Here is a 20,610-nt window from a genome sequence, read left to right on the forward strand (position 1 = left end):
GGCTGAATTCTTTCTCCCATTTCAGCCTCCGAAGTAGCTGGGACTACAGGTGTGCACCACCATGTCTGGCTAGTTTTTGTGTGTTTTTTTGGTTGAGATGGGGTTTCACCGTGTTGCCCAGGCTGGTCTCAAACTCCTGGGCTCAAGGGATCCACCTGCCTCAGCCTCCCAAAGTGCTGGGATTACAGGTACAAACCACTGTACCGTCCAGCTGAATTCTTTATATAAATATCACAAATGCTGCACAATAACACCATTGCTGAAGATGCATTTTATATTTATTCAATCTAAAGTATTGAACACCTGCTCTTTACTAAATACTGTGCTAAGTACTGAATATGAATTAAAAAAGAATTAGATGGCATAACAAACTCATCAAATCTAAGTGTTATCTTATTCTTGGCCTCTCAATTGTAGATGTTTCTCAGATACCTATTCTTGGCCTTTCCTCTCCTGTACTTAGAAATTTTCATTATCATAACATCAGCTCTTACCTCCATCAGTGTAGATGATTTGCAGATATCTAGAGTAAGCAGTACTCAGTTATTCCCTGAGCTTCATTCCCAGATTCCACATGGGTCTTCAGCATGTTTTGCCAGCATCCCATTTTCCTTCATAGACTTGTTCTTCTTTTCTGCTCTGTTTCTGTTGAAAGCAATCATCATTACCCCCCTCTCCCCCCTTTTTTTAGATAGAGTCTGGCTCTGTCACCTAGGCTGGAGTGCAGTGGCACCATCTTGGCTCACTGCAACCTCCGCCTCCCAAGTTCAAGGAATTCTCATGCCTCAGCCTCCCAAGTAGCTGGGATTACAGGCACGTGCCATCACTCCCAGCTAATTTTTGTATTTTTAGTAGAGACGGGGTTTCACCATGTTGGCTAGGCTGTTCTCAAACTCCCGACCTCAAGGGATCTGCCTGCCTCATCCTCCCAAAGTGCTGGGATTACAGGTGTGAGCCATCGCACCCAGCCCCATGATCTGTCTTAAGCTTTTCCTCTTATCTCCTTTCCATTGTCATGACTAAGTTTAGAGCCTCATTCTGTCTTTTTAAAACTGTTGTGATGGGTACATAACTAATTTTCTTCCTTTGGCCTCTCTCTTTTTCAGTTCTTTTTATTTGCAGCATTGAGCATGTAGCCTTCCCATAAAGCCTAGACCATGACATTAGGTCCTACTTTTCCAATATTATTGCTCAATCATTTTCATGTATCCTGTTTACAAGCTTTCCCTCCCCCCTCCCAATACCTTCCTTAAACTTTCTCTATTTTGTGTTTTTATGTGGAAACATAGAATGAAGTTTTTCTTTCCCCTCTCTAAATTCTTTGAGATCTAATTTAAAGGACCTCAATTCTAGGAAGCCTTCAGTGATCCTCATTTCTTAAAGTGACTTTTGTCTGCCTTAATATTCTTTCTCTGCATCTTAAGATGCTTTTCACTTTCTCCTTTTCATCATAGTTACTGAAACTGCAAAGCCATTGAGGGGATGATTTATATTTATTGTAGCTTTGAATTCTGTCACTCTTGTGTCCCCTCTACTTAGCACAATGCTATAAAAATATCAAGAGTCCATTACGTAATAAGCTGACTAAATAAACTCATTCATTCATGCCTAAAAATATATAGGCAGTAGTTGTATAAAGTTCATTCTTCTACTTCAGAGCTCATTCCATAAGAGGGGTTGTACTTTGGACTTACTATAGGTTTGTGTCTTATCCATTTACAATATTATAATAATAGCTTTAGAAGTTGGGGGATGGTGGGGAACCTAAGTTGAAAAAATAGTAATTTCCAGCTGCTAGCTATTGATGAAATGCTTTAAAGTCAGACTGGGTATTAAAAGAATAATAGCATATATAGACAGGAGCAAGATACATGAGAACCTGTTGATTGATCTAAGGTGGAGTTAACTGCGACTTTTCAGACTATTGCATAAAACATTTAAGCGCTGGACCAGGAGTGTGTGGGGTAACCTATTTTATTGCATTTCCATGGGAGCAGTAGTTAGCTGGTTGCTTCTCTAATTTCCCCACTGGGGCCTTGGAATGGAAGTTTGGCTGCCTTTGAAGTAATAATCCAGCCCTGGCAGCTCCAAGGAGGCAAAACCAAAGAAACATTATAACAAGAGGCTGTAGAAAAACTTCAGATGAAATTAAGACTGTGATAACATAAATGATCTTAAGAAGTAGAATAAGAATTGGCAAGACAATGATTCATTCTGTAGAAGGATACTGAATAAGAGGCACAGCTACAAATAGAGGGAGACTATAAATCCAGCCTCAGAATGAAAGGAAGGAATGAGTTTATAAAGTATAGAAGACAAAAATTAATTCAAGATGGATTAAAGACTTAAATGTTAGACCTAAAACCATAAAAACCCTAGAAGAAAACCTAAGCAATACCATTCAGGACATAGGCATGGGCAAGGACTTCATGACTAAAACACCAAAAGCAATGGCAACAAAAGACAAAATTGACAAATGGGATCTAATTAAACTAAAGAGCTTCTGCACAGCAAAAGAAACTACCATCAGAGTGAACAGGCAACCTACAGAATGGGAGAAAATTTTTGCAATCTACCTATCTGACAAAGGGCTAATATCCAGAATCTACAAAGAACTCAAACAAATTACAGGAAAAAAATCAAGCAACCCCATCAAAAAGTGGGCAAAGGATATGAACAGACACTTCTCAAAAGAAGACATTTATGCAGCCAATAGACAAATGAAAAAATGCTCATCATCACTGGCCATCAGAGAAATGCAAATCAAAACCACAATGAGATACCATCTCACACCAGTTAGAATGGCAATCATTAAAAAGTCAGGAAACAACAGGTGCTGGAGAGGATATGGAGAAATAGGAACACTTTTACACTGTTGGTGGGACTGTAAACTAGTTCAGCCATTGTGGAAGACAGTGTGGCGATTCCTCAAGGATCTAGAACTAGAAATACCATTTGACCCAGCAATCCCATTACTGGGTATATACCCAAAGGATTATAAATCATGCTACTATAAAGACACATGCACACATATGTTTATTGTGGCACTATTCACAATAGCAAAGACTTGGAACCAACCCAAATGTCCATCAATGATAGACGAGATTAAGAAAATGTGGCACATATATACCATGGAATACTATGCAGCCATAAAAAAAGGATGAGTTCATGTCCTTTGTAGGGACATGGATGAAGCTGGAAACCATCATTCTAAGCTAACTGTCGCAAGGACAGAAAACCAAACACCACATGTTCTCACTCATAGGTGGGAATTGAACAATGAGAACACTTGGACACAGGACAGGGAACATCACACACCAGGGCCTGTCATGGGGTTGGGGGAGTCAGGAGGGATAGCATTAGGAGGAATACCTAATGTAAATGACAAGTTAATGGGTGCAGCACACCACCATGACACATGTATACATATGTAACAAACCTGCATGTTGTGCAAAATGTACCCTAGAACTTAAAGTATAATAATAATAAAAAAAAGTGTAGAAGAATTTGGTTACTATTAAACTTTTTAGCTGAACCTATATATATAGTTAATGGCATTAACTATTATGCACATTTTGAAAATGCAGGCCAACAAAAACTTACAGTAAACATCACACTTCCCAGTGAGATATCTGAAACAGCGCTCTTTAAATTCAGGCAGCAGGCAAAGGTCTCCCTATTACCACTACTATTCGGCATTCTGAAGTTCTATCTAATAAAAAAAAATCTAAAAAATAAAATAAGATTAAAACAAAAAAGGAGAAAACAAAACTGGCAAGAGCATCCGTGGTGTAAATGATAAATTATTAGGGCTAAAGCACATTTTTAAAAGTTGCAGAGTATAAGATAAATAGCAATTAAACCATAGAAATTAAGGGTACTTATAAATAAATCTAACACAAGGGAATAAGTTTTTTTCCTAGGAATTTTATAAAAACTCTTGAAGGAAGTAAACATCGAGAGATACAATCTTTTATAGGTAAAAGGACTCAATGTTGTAAAGATATGGTCTTCCCCAAATTAATATTGTTTCAGGCAAAACACAGTGTTCTCTCCTTTTGGGGGTAGAGGTGGGGAGTAAAACATGGCAAGCTTATCCTATGATTAATTTGGAAAAGCTATTGGGTCAAAAATCGCCAAGATAATTTTTAAGAACAACATGTAGGGTCACTTATCCTACCAAGTATATATTGCTTTATACAGCAGTAATAATTAGTGGGAATCAGTACAAGGAGAGACAAATGGGACACAGGAATAGGGTAGCATGGAAACTGACCTATATAGTAATGGAATTTGGAAGATAACAGCATTCCAATGGAGCTATGATGAATTGTTAAATAAATGGTGTTGAGACAATTGACCCATTCCATGGAAAAAGATAGTTAGAATCCTACTTTACTCCAAACACAAAAATAAGTTCCAGATGGATTAATAACAACCTAAATGTGAAAAGCAAATTTTACAACTTAGAAGAAAATATAGGAATCTACCCTGATGATACTGCAGTAGGATGGATTTCTTCAAACAGAAAAAGCACAAATGAATAAGAAAAAGGTGAAAGGCAAATGTATTAGTGTCCTATTGCTGATGTAACAAATTACTGTAAACTTAGTAGCTTAAGATGACAGATATTTACAGTCTTGCAGTTCCACAAGTCAGAAGTCTGAAATTGGTCTTACTGTGGTAAAATTAAGGTGTTGGCAGTCATTTCATCTGGGAAGCTCTAGGGGAGAACCCATTTCCTTACCTTTACTAGCTTCTAGAGGCCACCAGCATTCCTTAACTTTCATCTTCAAAGTGCATCACTCTAGTCTCTGCTCTTTATCTGCTGTCTCTTAACCCTCCTACCTTCCTCTTACAGGGACCCTGGTGGCCACTTTGGGCTTACCTGAGTAATCCAGATGATTGTGCCCATCTCAAGGTCCTTAATTACTAATATCTGTAAAGTACCTCTTGACCATGTTAGGTAACATATTCGACATATTCACCATATTCACAGGTTCTAAGAATTAGGATGTGAACATTTGTGGGGTAGGGAGAGGAGGCAGGCATTAATTATTCAGACTGCCACAGCAAGCCACAGAATCTATTTGCAGTCCATATAACCTACAAAGGTTTAGTGTACCGAATATAAGAAGAGCTCTTAGCTGGGTGTGGTGGCTCACATCTGTAATTCCAGTGCTTTGGGAGGCTGACCTGGGAGGACTGCTTGAGTTCAGAAGAACCTGGACATGGCTGGTCCCTGTCTCTACAAATAAATAAATAAATAAAATAATTAGAAGAGCTCTTTCAAACCAATTCAGAAAAATCCACTTCAAAAACCAACAGAGGATATAAATAGGCAGTTTATAGAAGAGGGAAAAATGGCTTAGGACATCCAAAGGATGTTAACCCTCACTACTGATCAAGGAAATACAAATTAAAACAATTATGAATAACATTAGCTTACTCTAGCTACAGGCATTTTAAAATCTGAAAATACTAAGGTTTGGCTTAGTTGCAGGGAAGTAAGATTATTCATATATAGCTAGTGGAAGAAGTGTTAATTACAATGGTGGGGGGAATAAGAATGTCTGTTGCAGCTATGATGGATGAAACAAATAACCACACATTCCTATAAGGGAATGAAATATAGTAGTTACAATGAATTGGAGAGCTACATGTATGAAGAGTCAAATTTCAAACACAGTAGGCAAGGAAAGCAGGCTACTAAAGATGTTACAATAGAATACATTTTCTGTAAATTTTAAAAACAAAAGATGCATAACCATTAATAGAAACAGAAAAACATGAGCTGAAAAGATTTACAACTTGAGCATAGTGGTCACCTCTGGGGGTGGTGGGAGTTTAAATTCATCTGTATTTGCTATGTTTTATTTATTTTAAAATTTGATACAAATATAGTAAAATTAAAATGTAATACTTCTGGGTTTTAGGTACATGGTCATCTATGTTATTCTTTTTAAAATGTATCATAATTTGTTTTTAAATAAGAAGGAAACAAAGATCAGTAAGAAAGGTAAATCCATGTTGAAATTGACTTTCTAAACCAAATGAGAGAGGCTCTGTGAGAAGGATTATAGTTTACTGGTGAAGAGTTTGGTTTGAATGTCTTAGAGACCTTCTTGGTTCAAGTCCTGACTCTACCATTAATAACTGTTAGCTGAGTGACCCTGGGCGTGTTTCTGACCACTCATTCTATGAGGCCAGCATCATTCTAATACCAAAACCTGACAGAAACACATGGAGAAACAAAACTTCAGGCCCATATGCCTGATGAACAAAGATGCAAAAATCCTCAACAAAGTACTGGCAAACTGAATCCAGCAGGACATCAAAAAGTTAATCCACCACAATCAAGTAGGCTTTATTCCTGGGATGTAAAGTTGGTTCAATATATACAAATCAATAAATGTGATTTATTACATAAACAGAACTAAAAACAGAATCCTCATAATTATCTCAATAGATGCAGAAAAGGCTTTCAATAAAATTCAACATCCCTTAATGATAAAAACCCTTAACAAACTAGGCATTGAAGGAACATATCACAAAATAATAAAAGACTTATATGACAAGCCCATTGCCAGCATCATACTGAATGAGTAAAAGCTGGAAGCATTCCCTTGAAAACTGGAACAGGAGAAGGATGCCCACTCTTACCTCTGCTGTTCAATATAGCACTGGAAGTCCTAGCCAGAACAAGCCCACAAGAGAAAGAAGTAAAAGGCATCCAAATAGAAAAAGAAGGAGTCAAGCTATCTCTCTTTACAAATGATATGATTCTATACTTAGAGAACCCCATAGTCTCTGCCCAGAGGGTCCTAGATTTGATAATTAACTTCAGTAATATTTCAGGATACAAAATCAGTGTAGAAAAATCAGTAGCATTTCTATACACTGGTAACGTCCAAGCTGAGAGCCAAATCAAGAATGCAATTCCATTCACAATAGACACAAAGAATAAAATATCTAGATATACAGCTCACCAGGGAGGTGAAAGATCTCTACAATGAAAATTACAGAACACTGCTGAAAGAACTCAGAGACAACACAAACAAAGGGAAACACTCCATGCTCATGGATAGGAAAAATCAATGTCATTAAAATGGCCATACTACCCAAAGCTATTTACAGATTCAATACTGTTCCTACCGAAGTACCAACATTTTTTCACAGAATTAGAAAAAAGCTATTCTAAAATTCACATGGGAACCAAAAAAGAGCCCAAATAGCCAAGGCAATCCTAAGCAAAAAGAACAAAGCTGGAGGCATCATGCCACCCGATTTCAAACTATATTACAAGGCTACAGTAACCAAAACAGCATGATACTGGTACAAAAAACAGACACACAGGCCAATGGAAAAGGTTAGAGAACTCAGAAATAAAGCCTCACACCTACAAAAATTTGATCTTTGACAAAGTTGACAAGAATAAACAGTAGGGAAAGGACTCCCTATTCAGTAAATGGTGCTGGAATAATTGGCTAGCCATATGCATAATATTGAAACTGAACCCCTTGCTTTCACCATTTGCAAAAAATAACTCAAGATGGAAAGACTAAAATATAAAACCTAAAACTGTAAAAAACCCTAGAAGAAAACCTAGGAAATACCATTCTGGACGTGGGCCCTGGCAAAGATTTTATGAGGAAGCCCCCAAAAGGAATTACAACAAAAACAAAAATTGACAAATGGGACCTAACCTAAAGTGCTTCTGCACAGCAAAAGAAACTATCAACAGAGTAAACAGACAGTCAGCAGAATGGGAGAAGATATTCACAAACTATGCATTCAACAAAGGTCTAATATCCAGAATCTAAAAGGAACAAATCAACAAGCAAAAAACAAACAACCCCATTAAAAAGGGAGCAAAGGACATGAACAGACACTTCTCAAAAGAAGATATGCATATGGCCAACAAGCATATGAAAAAATGCTCAACATCCCTAATCAGTAGAGAGATGCAAATCAAATACACAGTGAGATACCATCTCATACAAGTCCAAATGGCTGTTATTAAAAAGTCAACAAATAACAGATGCTAGTGAGATTGTGGAGAAAAGGGAATGTTTACACTGGTTGTAGGAATGTGCATTAGTTCATCCACTGTGGCAAGCAGTTTGGAGATTTCTCAAAGAATGTAGAACTACCATCTGACCTAGCAGTTCCATTACTGGGTATATACTCAAAGGAATATAAATCATTCTATCATAAAGACACATGCACATGTATATTCAGGGCAGCACTATTCACAATAGCAAAGACATGGAATCAACCTAGGTACCCATCAACGTTGGACTGGATAAAGAAAATGTGGTACATAGCCACCATGGAATACGGTGCAGCCATAAAAAAAGCAGAATATCGAATATGTTCTTTGCAGCAACATGGATGCAGCTGGAGGCCATTATCTGAAGCTTATTAACACAAGAACAGAAAACCAAATATGTAATGTTTTCAATTATAAGTAGAAGATAAACATTAAATACACATGGGCACTATGAAGGGAACAATAAACACCAGGGCCTGCTTGAGCAGAGAGGGTGGGAGGAGAGTGAGGATTGAAATACCACCTATTGGGTACTATGCTCATTACCTGGTGATGAAATAATCTGTGCATGAAACCCCTGTGACATGCAATTTATCCATGTAACAACCCTGCATATATACCCCAGAACAGAAAATAAAAGTTGATAGGAAAAAAAATGAAAAAATACAGTTCTGCAATCCCTAAACTGAATGTATTTTGAGATTTAAAGTTTTTCAAATTTTAAACAGTAATATGATTCATGTATGGCCTAAAAGGAAACACACCCAGCAGGGTTCTGGACTGTACCCCTAATTAAACATATTTCTATTCCTATAGTGAAATTTATGCACAGCTACACAAATTGGGTAGTATTATAAATAGACTTCAATTTATTCAGGTACAGTTATGTTGACTAGGAAAAAAATTTTTTATTTTAAAGCTTTTTGGATTTCAGAACAATGAATAAGGTATTGCGCATATATATCTATGGATGGATACAGATATAGGTATATAACTTAGAACAATAATTCCCAGCACATATTAAGTGCTATATATGTTAGTTTCTACTGTTATTATCACTTAAATTATTTAAATTATTATTTTAGTTGATGGGATGAGGAGGAACAATGAGTTTTCTTTTTTTGTATTGAAATTTTCATTTATACAATTTGGTCGAGTATTCTTTTTCTTTGACAACTACATCTTCCTTTTAGAAACTGTATCCTCTTTGCATGATTTAGACTTAATCCGGCAGGAATGTCCTGTTAACTGCTGACATCTAAGAAGAGCCTTTAGCCACAAATGGTTGGCCAGCTTCAAAGTTAACATGGACTAAGGCGAAGACATTTGTAGAGCTCAAACTGTAATCAAATATATATATTTTTTTATGCTTGGAAAGTTCAGATTACTGTGTCATCTTCAGTTTTAAAGATTATTAATAGTTGATCTCTCTTCCTATTTTCATGTTAGGGAAATGTATCAGAAAAATATGATTTTAAAATATTAATAGTTCTTCAGTACCCTTTATTTCCAAAAGATTATTAACCACCCCCCATCATCCTGCCCAGGTTAGCACTGTGTTGACTTTCCTAATCTTCCTAACCTTTAAATACATTTATAATTCAAGTATACTTATAAATTAAATATTTAAATTAAAATAAAGTAGAAAAAAATCAAAGCTTCAAAAACAGTAGATGTTCTCAAATGTAAAATTTGATAGTTGGACCACATAATGATATCCTTTTGTTGTTGTTTACGAGAGGTGGGATATTTTTCCACGTTGGTTTATTAGCTATGTCTCTTCTTTGGTTAATGCTATTGGCTTACCTTCTTTGCCCATTTGTCCAATAGGTTTCTTAGAGTACCCTTACTAATTTATATAAGCTGTTAAAATGTTTCAAATATTTTCTGTCATCTTGTACAACTTTTTTCTCAATATCCCTGCATCATTATTTTTAAAAACATATATGTTTACACATTTTTTGTTCCCTCCATCAAGCTTTTTATCTTTTCTTGAGATACATTTCTAGAGGTAGAATTGCTAGAATGATGGGATTGAATTTAATGGCGTTTCAGTGACAATACCAGCGTTTTGAAAAATATCTTTGTAGGCATTCTGCAAAAGGAAGAGGAAAAATGTACACAGGTCAATTTTTCTTAGAATAATGCTTAGCATTTAAATTACTTTCTCATAATAGGCTTCTCTCTAGATTTTTTCCCCCTCTGGGATATAAAACAGTTAACATCATATAACCAGTAAATGCCTTTGATGTAGATGTCTGTTGCTCTTACCCCAGCCAGCTCTTCTCTGGGGAGAGTGCTGCTGATTGTTGACTTGGAGCACTGGCCAGGCTCCTTGCCATCTGTTCTTCCTCACTAATCAGTAACTCAACAAGTAGATGTGTGTAAAAAGGTAAAGTGGAATACTTTCTAAAAATCTTGAGAGTGAAGATGTTGAAAAAAATCCACCAATATAGTCAGGGCTGTGGATTTTTATTGTCTGCTTACTTTCAGTTTATTTTATAAACTGTTGGGATGCTTCCAGTTTATTTTGCAGATAGCAGAAGAGGTGCCTAACCTTGCCTGTGGCCACTCAATAACTCAGTGATTAGAGATGAGTTTTTATTCCTGGTGCAGTCAGTGGTGTCTACTGAGGGAAAATCAATGCTCCTAGGTAGCCTGTCCATCTTAGCTTATGGTCTCACTGCACACAGCAATTGTTACATTCTTTGCCAGTATCCTCTAACTCCTAAATCTGTACTGTCCAACACCATAGCACTAGCCACTTGTGGTTTTTTAAATTAATTCCATCCCTTGATCACACAAGCCACATGTGGCTAGTGGCTGCCATATTGGAGAGTCCAGATACATAACATTTCTGTCACTTCAGGAACTTCTGGAAGATGCTTTAAACTTTCCTTGATCAGCAGACAGTGTTGGCCACATAACGTACAGAGAAATTTATTCACACATTTCCTGATTTTAAATGGACATTTCTGGGCATCCTTTTTATCTTTCCTTTTATTTCAGAGGTGGAGTTCATCCTTTCCAAAGTGATCTTTTTCCTCATGAACTGATGGGAAGCAATGGATTGTACCTCTCCCTCCTTCCCTGGAACATCCTTTTTGCCTTGCAGTATTCAGCTTCTCTCTATTCCACTAACGCCTTCCACAAAGCATGCTCATAGGCCACTACCCCGTTTCCCTCCTGCTCTTCACCAAATTTTTCTAATAGTCTGTATACCTTTATAGCCTGTACAGTTTCTCACCACTTACTCTTCAGCCCTTACAACCTAGATTTTAACTTCATTTCTGACATGGTGCTGAAACAGCATTCATAGGGTTACTGGCTGCCTTCTGATTGTCAAACCCAAACAGCCATATCTCAGTCACCCTCTTCCTCGACATGGAAAGAATTTGATGCCATGGGGCAAGTCTTCCTTATAATTCTCTTCCTCCTTCACTTCTACAGTGTAAATGGGTTCTGTTTTGGCTGTCTTCTCCTGATTCATTTGTTCAGTCACTTCCACCTCCCATGTTTCATCATCGCCCACCTGTGTATGTCAGTGCAGTTCTAGTTTCCTTGCATTTCCATTTTCTTATCCATGGCTCTAGTTATTACCCAGATTCTGAGAATTCCCAAACCCGACATCTCTAAACCTGGTCTTTTCCTGGAACTCCAGATCAAAAGGTCCAGTGTATGTTGGACATCACTGTTAAGATTATCCTGCCTCTATCTCAACATTAAGACATCTGGGCATGCTTTCCTCCTGATTTCTTTATATATAACAGATTATACCAGCATGTCCCAAGCCATGACTTTTCACATTTTTCCTCACTTACTGATTCCATTTGTTTGCCTTAACTAGCATGTCTGTTTTATCACTGTGATATTAATAGTCTTCCTGGCCATCCTTTACTCCTAACCTTCCCCCTAACCCCTGTTTTAGGTCTGGGTCTATTTTTCTCTGACCTCATATATTGCACCAGTACTGATGCCGTTACTTCCATTCTCTCTGTTCTTCACTTATACTGTTGTCAGACAGATTTCCTGAAGGCCATTAAAAAATACATATACACAATGCAAACGTGTAATAATTACCAACTTAAAATTAATAATACCAATTTAAAATAAATATTCCCATGGTTCAAAAGTCAAAATATACCAAAAGGCACTTAATGAAAAACTTTGCTTCCACTTGTGCCCTTTATCTTCTCTTACGCAGTCTTCCCAACAGGCAGCCATGGTTACCAGTTTTTTTTATTTTTTAGAAAAATTTTAATGTGTGTACAAGCGCATACATATGTATGTGCACAGAAATTTTCCTTCTCTGCAAATGGTAGTATATGAAATATGTTTTTCATACCATCCTTTGTGTTTATTTCTAAAGAATATATCTTGGTGATCTTTCGTAAAGAGCTCCCCATTCTTTTTTACAGCTGTATATGATTCTTCTGTGTATGAACCATAATTTATGTAACCAGTCCTCTCCTGATGGGCGTTTAAATCATTCCACACCCTTCACTGTTCCAAACACTGCTGCAAAGAAAAACTCTTTCATAAGTCATCCTTCTCTTATGCAAGTATTAGCAGGTCCCTTGTGAGGGTCACTGTGAGAGCTTGTTATTTTCTGCCTGTTCATTTATTGTTCTTTGACCCTCCACTGCCCCTGCTGCTAGTGCTTTGCTTCTTATCTACCGAGTTGCAGTTGCTTCAGCCCACTCATAGTCCTTAGTTCAGAAGCCTTCAAGAACTTTCCACTGGGAATAGATCTGTCTCTGTCCTGTCAGTGTGGGAGGAGAAGCAAGCAGTGCAATGCACCATAACAAACTGTGGGAGCACTTGCCGCTGTTTCCTGTTGGGCTGATTTGCCGTTCCCCCAACATGTCCCATGTGTTTCTCTTGTCTTGCTTTGCACAGAATGTTTTCCCTCTGTTCACCATCTTCTTTCCAGATCCACTGCATCCTTTGAGACTGAGCTCACAAGCCACCACATCCATGAAGCTTGATTCCTGCTCCCTTCTGCTAAAAATAATCTAGCTTTCTACTGAGGACTCTGACACAGCATATCTTTTTCTGCACTGGATTACATTACAATATCTGTACAGTTTTAATTTAGCTATTTGTTAGTAATTCCTCAGACACAAGGATAGATGGTGCCTTGTTTTATCATCCCCCCAAAAGTCTCTTAACATGGTGTCTTGCATACATTAATGAATGAAAAAGCAATATTGAGTCTATTCTTGTCTGACATGATGGGTTGAAGAAATACTTTTAATGCAGAAATCACCACCATTCTTGTGCATTTCAGCTTTTTTTAAATTAAAAATGCCTTTATTCTTCCTCCTAGGAATATTTTTAAGAGGTTACCACCACAGAGTCTTACATTCCTAGTGACTGCTCCTGTGACCTCCTAGAAATTAGGGTGCCATTCCATTCCATATTTATTCTGTTGCCAGCTAAAAGCATTGGCAGGACTAATTATGGTCCATATTACAGTACCACAAGACCTTAATCTGTGATTTGGAATCATGGGTCTCTTTATTATGGCTGTTTTTATTATGAGATTGATTGCTTTTCTGATAACTTGAATTTTAGTTTACAAAAAAGTGAACAAAAATTATTAATAAAATCTAATCTTTCCAGTGCAGTTTTGACTATAGCAACCTTAGAGAGTAAAACAGTAAACTCCATGCATTTAAGAATACAATGGATTCAGGGTACCCTGTGTTCAGACTGGGATGTCACTGAGATATGGCCACTCCTATGGTGATGCTTTCTTTTTCTGCTAATAGGTTTTTGAAGAACCCTCCATCAGCCTTTTTGCTCTGGAGCATTGTGAGGGAAGAGAGTTACATCTAGAAGAGGCTGTGAACTCTGTTCTGAACAAGGACCTGCACTTCTACACCCAGTCTGTGTGGGTAAAAAGTGGACTGTAAGTATGGGAAAAAGGCGTGGTCTGGTTCAGTTACTGTTTTAAGACAGAGTTGCAGAGTTGCAAACCAAGTCCACTGTGTAGTAGTATGCATTCAAGTGGTCTTGAGGAAGAGCCCTTTGGAAGAGAAGGGCTACCATATGGTCACAGCATGTGTCATAGAGTAGGTCAATCAAATGACTTTACCCAGTTGAACTTTCTTTTCAGAAGAAATTTCAATATCCCAGCAACTTTGGTTAAGACAATTTCCTGCTTAAGGCAAGTGACTGCTGGCAAGACCAAGTTCGGTGTTGTTTTTTGATTTAATAGCCGTGTATTCTAGAGCAGTTCCTCCAGGGTACTCACTTGCCTGTGGACTACACTGGTTGGCCTAGCCTGCCTACCAGTATTGTTGTTCATTTAGGTTATCAGTCAGTCAGGGTAGACCCAGGGGCCTGTGCTTTTACAAATTAGAAAGCTGCCTTTAAGAAAAAATTTAAAATTATGATAGAAATATTAGATATCAATGTGAATACTTAGGACAGAAATGGTGAGAAGCCTGTAAGTGAGGGGCCTTGAAGTTGAAGCTCTGTTTGCTTCCTGGAAAATCTGCCTCTGAATCCAGTTCTGAAGAGTCCGGCATATAAACCAGCCCCTACTCCTGCACTGTTAGTGTTCTGGTAGCAAAAGTCAACTAAAAAAACACACATAGCTCTTGACGGTTAATAAAAAAATGGCTTTAAAAGTTTTTCTATGGCTTTGAAATTCTGTGATAATCAACTGTGCTGGTTTAAATATCTGGGGATAAAGAGAAAGCCAATAATATAAGTGGAGGTGAAAATTAAGCAAACTATTATAATAAATGGCTTTTATATTATACACATGTATAATAGCTTAAGTTTTCTTCTGCAAAACATTTTAAATGGTTTGATGTTTATTCAGACAAATTGATTTATTCTATCTAAGCATAAGATTCCAATATATTATTTACCAATTAACTAAATTTTACATCCCTGTGATATAGGTCTTTCACAACATTTTAATTCATTTCTTCCCATTTCTGAGTGAAATTGATACTTGACTCACTTCTGAAAATTTCTCACTTTCTTATTTCATTTTTTTCTGGAACACTGGTGCCATTTTATCTTGACATTCTTATTTCTTCTCTTTGGCTTATTAGCCACCTACTCTCACTATTCCAAATTCTCTTTAAGAGAATTGGAACATGGAGTAAGGAACAGTGAAGGCCACCTAAGGATTTTCCTAGGTTACAGAATACTACTTAATGTACAGCCAACTTCCCTTAGTTACAAGTTGGGTTTGTTTTAATCCCCATGCTATGCCACATCTTTGATCTGTGATGATGACAGCCATGCTTAAATGCACCATCCCACACAGTTTTCCAACTGTGGAATTCATTTAAATCAATATATAATTAGGTACATTTTCCTAAAATCTTACCTAGATTTTATAACTGAAACTTCCCTGACAGTTTAAAGAATCTGCAGCAGGAGAGGCAGCTAAGCCTGTCCGTGGTCATGCTGACCTGCCTCTCCACCAGTCTGATTGATTAGATTTGTGTAGGAAGGAGGGGTCAAGAATGGGCCATCCATCTCATTCATCTCTCCATAATTTGGTCAAGTCTGATCTTGGTTGTGGGGAGCAAGGAGGACTTTTCTTAGTGGTGGTCAGGTTGAGTCAGTCATCCCTACCCAAGCTTTCATAGCTGTAATACATCAAGCTTTCCTCAGCTCTCCCCTTCTCCCCACAACTTATGCTCAAGTTGGTATCTTTTCCTGCATTACCTGAAGAACAAGTCCCTAAGGAATATTGCACTTTGTGAGTTTTAGAAGTTTTTAATCTGGAAAATCGAGGGACTGAAGTTGCTGCCATAGCAGCACAAGCAACCCTCTGTAGCTTGTGTCCTAAGCCCTGGATGACCCTGTTCCTGAGCTCTGGTCCATCTGATAAGCAGACTACCTTGCCTGCTGCTGGTGCTCTTTGCTTCATCCACAAGGCTTTACCTCCCTTGGTGCAAGCCAGGACAACCCCTGCCACAATTCCAGGTGCTTTATCAAAATAAAGGCAGCCATCTCATCCTGCACACACTTTCTTAAAGCACTGTGTACACTGACCTTGAGTCCTGCTGAGAATTTCAGGTGCTCTTATTGACTCCAGCACATTCTCTTTAGTCATCAAGCTTAGTAATCACCTAAGGTGGTGCTCGGCAGACTTTTTCTGTAAAGGGCCAGATAGTCTTTTCAGTTTGTGGGTCATCTGTCTGTGTCATGACTACTGAAGTTGCTATGGTAGTGCAAGAGCAGCCGTAGGCAATCCTTAAAGCAATGGGCATGACTGTGTTCCATTAAATAAGTCTTGAGACTCCAGTGTACTTTTACACACTTTAATGCTGCCAGAGTTGAAGGCAAGGGTTTCGGGGAGGATTCTCAAAGGAGCTGGGCCTTGAAGAGGGTGATGGAGAACTTCTGTGAACAATTCTAAGAAGTCTTGGTGGCTTTGGGGAAGCTGTGGAGGGAGGAGTGGAAGAAGATATGTCTGGAGAGTTCACTGGAGCCACACTTAGAGGCCCTGAAGGACATGTGATGGTGACTCTAGGGGCAGGAGTGTGATTTTCTGCTGGTTAATAGGAGGTTATGGTCTGCCTTTAAATGTTATAATGCTATGACAATGTTATCAAAGAAATATAGGATTTCAGAGATGGAGGAAACCTTGCATTCATTTTGGAAGAAAGGAAACCAGCATTGTAACTGGAACCCAAATCTTCTGAGTCTAGGCCAGTGGGTTTTCTCCTATACCTCCCTGATTTTTGTTAGGAAAAAATGTGCAATTTTAAAAGTCTGCAAACCTAGAAGTTTATGAACCCTATAAGGCAAAGTGCAGATACTTTTGATGAGGGATTTTTTTTTTGTTTTGAAGTACACTACTTTTTTCTTTCTTGTTCTCATAGATGGATAGCTTATGAAGGATCCAATTTCTTGGGAAGACAAATCCTACTCAGGCCTAATGAGATCCCAAACTGGACAGCATTCAGCAGATGGAAAACAATTGGTTCCCTCCGTCCTATGAAGCAGGTAAGGAGAAAAGAACCGTAAGATTCCAAATAGCTTGCTTTTGTGGTAGAAATGTCATAAACCACAGCATCTGAAATAATGATCATTTAATTTAGTTTGCCATTTACATAGTAGGGGGAGTGAATTAGGATGCGGATATCTTGTACATTTTAACCAATTTGTAAGGTTGTATCTAAAATCAACATTGGATTTCAGTTTTCAGTCCAAAGCCTCATTGGCCATGTTCACTTTTCGTGGAAAACTAAGATACTGTAAGTTCTGTGGCAAACCTTGGTAACAGGAATGAACTTTGATACTGTACTAGGTTTAATTTCTAAGCATTTGGATATTCCCCTCCCTACTTATATAATACTCAGGATGGATCCTGGCAATTTAATTAAAATAAGTATTTATTGCACACCTACTGCTTGTCAGTCTTCTGTTCAAAAGCTTCCCACTGCACTTAGAATACAATCTACCCCCTACCCCACCTTGCTTCTCCAACCTCATCTTTCACATGGTTGTGTCACAGGCATCAAAGTACAGAGTGGTTTCCCACTAAGACTTTTAACATGGGCTGCACCCTCTGTATCGTGTTCTTCCCTCATTCTTTATTTGACTAGTCATCCCTGTAAATTCTACTTAAGTGTCAGGTCCTCAAGAATGCCTCCCCCACCTTCTCTCCCAATCTACATTAGATCATAAAAGACCTGGGGGTTCTTTTTCTACAAAAACACTGTATGCAGTTTATAACCCTAGCATTATGGTTGGATCGGGGTCTCTCCCACTCTATAGAAAACCCTGTGAAGTCAAGGACTGTCCATGTTTTGCTCATTGCTCTACCCCTAGTGCCTGAAACAATATCTGGAATATTGTAGGAGCTGAGGAACTATTTATTTAATGAAGGAATGAATATATCAGTGGATGGATCAATGATATTATGCAAAGTATAATGGAAAATATAAAGATAGATGCGATTTTTGCCAATATTATTAAAGCTTACATTTTTGTTGGGTAAAACATGTCCAACTCAAAGCAGTAACATAAAATGCAAAACAATGCATAATTATCCAAAAGCCACAGGCAGTCCCTAGTTCAGAGAAAGGAAGTATCAACATGTGTAGGAGTAGTGGGGAGGTTTCATGGAAGATGGAAAACCCAAGTGAAACTGTCAGGGGTGTGATGGCCCGTGGATATGGCATTAGTACCTCTCTCTAATCTCTTTAGAACACTTTCTTGCTTGATTCCAACAACAGTCCTTTGAGGTAGGAATTATTATCCCCATTTTCTAGTTGGAATAATAAGGCTCTGAGAGAAGAATAAGGCTCCAACTGGAAAATGGGGATAATGATTCCTACCTGTGACAATAAAAGCACATCAAGTGTCAGAACCAGGATTTGGACCCAAATCTACTATGCTTTAAAATCTGTGTTCTTAAGCAACCACACTCTACTTTCCATCAGCCTAAGATCAGCACTTAGAGAGTACCACCTATTTCAGGCACTGAGCCGAATATAGCCTAGTGGATCTAAATGCTGAGGCTCTGATGTTCTGACCTGACACTTATTTAACCCTTACTTAAGTGTTAAATAAATGGTAGCCAATAAAATATTAACCTAATTGGTCTTCTCTCACCCTCTTCACATGCACACATGCACACATGCACACACACCATGCTCATCCCACCACTCATGAGTTCTGTTGGTTCAAATCCTGGCTCTGCCATTTGTAAGCAGTGCAGCTTGGTGAGTCACTTCATTTCTTGGCACCTTAGGTTTCTCACTGGTGAAGCAGTGATCACATTGCTTACATCTCATTGCTGTGACGGTTGAATAAGATAATGTATATGAACAGTCTGATATGGCTCTGGCTCATATTACTATGGTAATACACTTATTTTGAAAGTTTTTTATTATTATTATTATTCACAATGTCCCTTGAGATGCTCTTTTGAGGGATACTGAAACATTAATGGCTTTCCTGGCACAGAGTGTGTGGTAGACGATCTCATGACCTTTACATCTTGCTTATTCCCCACTCCTATCATGTGGAACAGGGAGTAAGCCCACTGAAAAGCCATCAGAAAAAGCAAAGTAGAGATAGGAATTCAGTTTAGCTTTTACTAACTACATAATAATGCTGACCCTCTGTTGTTAGAGACTTTAGTAGCCAAGTTCAACACTGAAAATATGTTCCTCATTTTTTAATGGTGGTTCCTTGTTGGGGAAGAAGGATGTCCCTGCCTATTGTTCAAGATTCTCTGGTAAAGGATAGAACAGCCACCTCTACTTTTACAAGGAAGTTTTTTTTAACAAGAATAGTATGCTATTTTCTTTCACTGTGCTTTAGGAGCTACCTGATTCCTATTCTGATTAAACATTTAATTTCAAAATAATATTTTAATAGATTATTTTTCCTTTTGTTTATTTAGGTCACAGTTTTGAAATCCAACAAAGGAATTCTGAGTTTCTAAAATAGTAGTTTGTGGGTCACATTTAAATTTGTGGTAAGGCTGTTGGTACTGCTTTGGTTCATATTCTTGTTTAGAAATTCAGGACTAATTAAAATGTGATCCTCTTTGAGGCTGGGAATTAGGAAGTCACTAAGGTACTTATAATGTATATCAGTGTTTTTAAGTATAATTACAGAGCAGTCAGACTACAAATGTGTAATAAGGGTAATTAGTACCTTGCCTGAGTTGATTGATTAAAACTGTGATGTTTGGTCCTAAAGTAATTGGAACTCTGTCATCTGTGAAGGTCACGCCTGTTTTCTTATATGTACAAGGTAATGAAAATGTAATAAAGATATACTGAAGCCTCAAGAATTAATAATTGCAGTAGATCCGGCTGAATTATAGACATTTAAGTACACTACTGTTGCATTGTTAATGTTGGAAGTAGGGATTTGAAACATTTAAAACATTTTGCCAAGTAGAGATCTTGTTCGCCTGGTTTAAATGGCCAGATAATTTGTCCTTCTATTGGCTTAAGTAAGTGCTGAGAATGTGTATTTCCTTAGGAAGGTTTAATTACCAAAATTCAGTTAGCTTCACGTTGATCTATCAAGTTTCAAAAACAGTAGACTGTTCATTGGTTCTCTTACCATATGACCTATTGCATTTACCTAAGCATTCATGTTTCTTAGCATGAAAGTGCTCTCTTAAGAGACCATTTGTTATTACTCAGCCAGGGTTCTAATTGGGATGGCAATGAGATGAACCAAAGGTGGGGAGGTTGGGTGTCATGTTGGGTGTCATTTATTACATTAAGGCTGGAGGCCTAAGTCATAGGGCTGAAATAATGGCTTCTGTTGTGCTTCGATTATGTGCCCTGCCCTTTCATTGTCCTACACTGCCACCTTTGGAATTCGTCTCTTATTCCCTGTGCCTAAGAGCAACTAGTGCATTTCAACATAGGTCTGAGAGCATCCTGGTTAAGAGGAACCTGGCTTCTTTACATCTGTGTTCACCTTATTTGTAAAACTAGGGTATAATTGTACTTTCTTAATAGGTTTTTGTGGTTATTCTGACAAATAACATAATGGCACAGAATGCATTTAGCACGCTGCTTACACATACTACGTGTTCAATA

The 20,610-nt window shown here is 37.9% G+C and overlaps 1 protein-coding gene across 1 annotated transcript in view; it reads left to right on the forward strand.

Annotated features, from left to right (window-relative positions):
* Window positions 1–20,610, forward strand: part of CRYBG3 (crystallin beta-gamma domain containing 3) — a 126,451-nt gene that overhangs the window by 101,341 nt on the left and 4,500 nt on the right. Inside the window, exons 18-19 of the mRNA XM_003821882.6 lie at window positions 13,828–13,967; window positions 16,915–17,038. Of these exons, the coding sequence (XP_003821930.3) occupies window positions 13,828–13,967; window positions 16,915–17,038 (264 nt within the window). The remainder of the gene's footprint in view (window positions 1–13,827; window positions 13,968–16,914; window positions 17,039–20,610) is intronic.

Source organism: Pan paniscus, chromosome 2, assembly GCF_029289425.2.
Source record: "Pan paniscus chromosome 2, NHGRI_mPanPan1-v2.0_pri, whole genome shotgun sequence".
NCBI classification, from domain to species: Eukaryota; Metazoa; Chordata; class Mammalia; order Primates; family Hominidae; genus Pan; species Pan paniscus.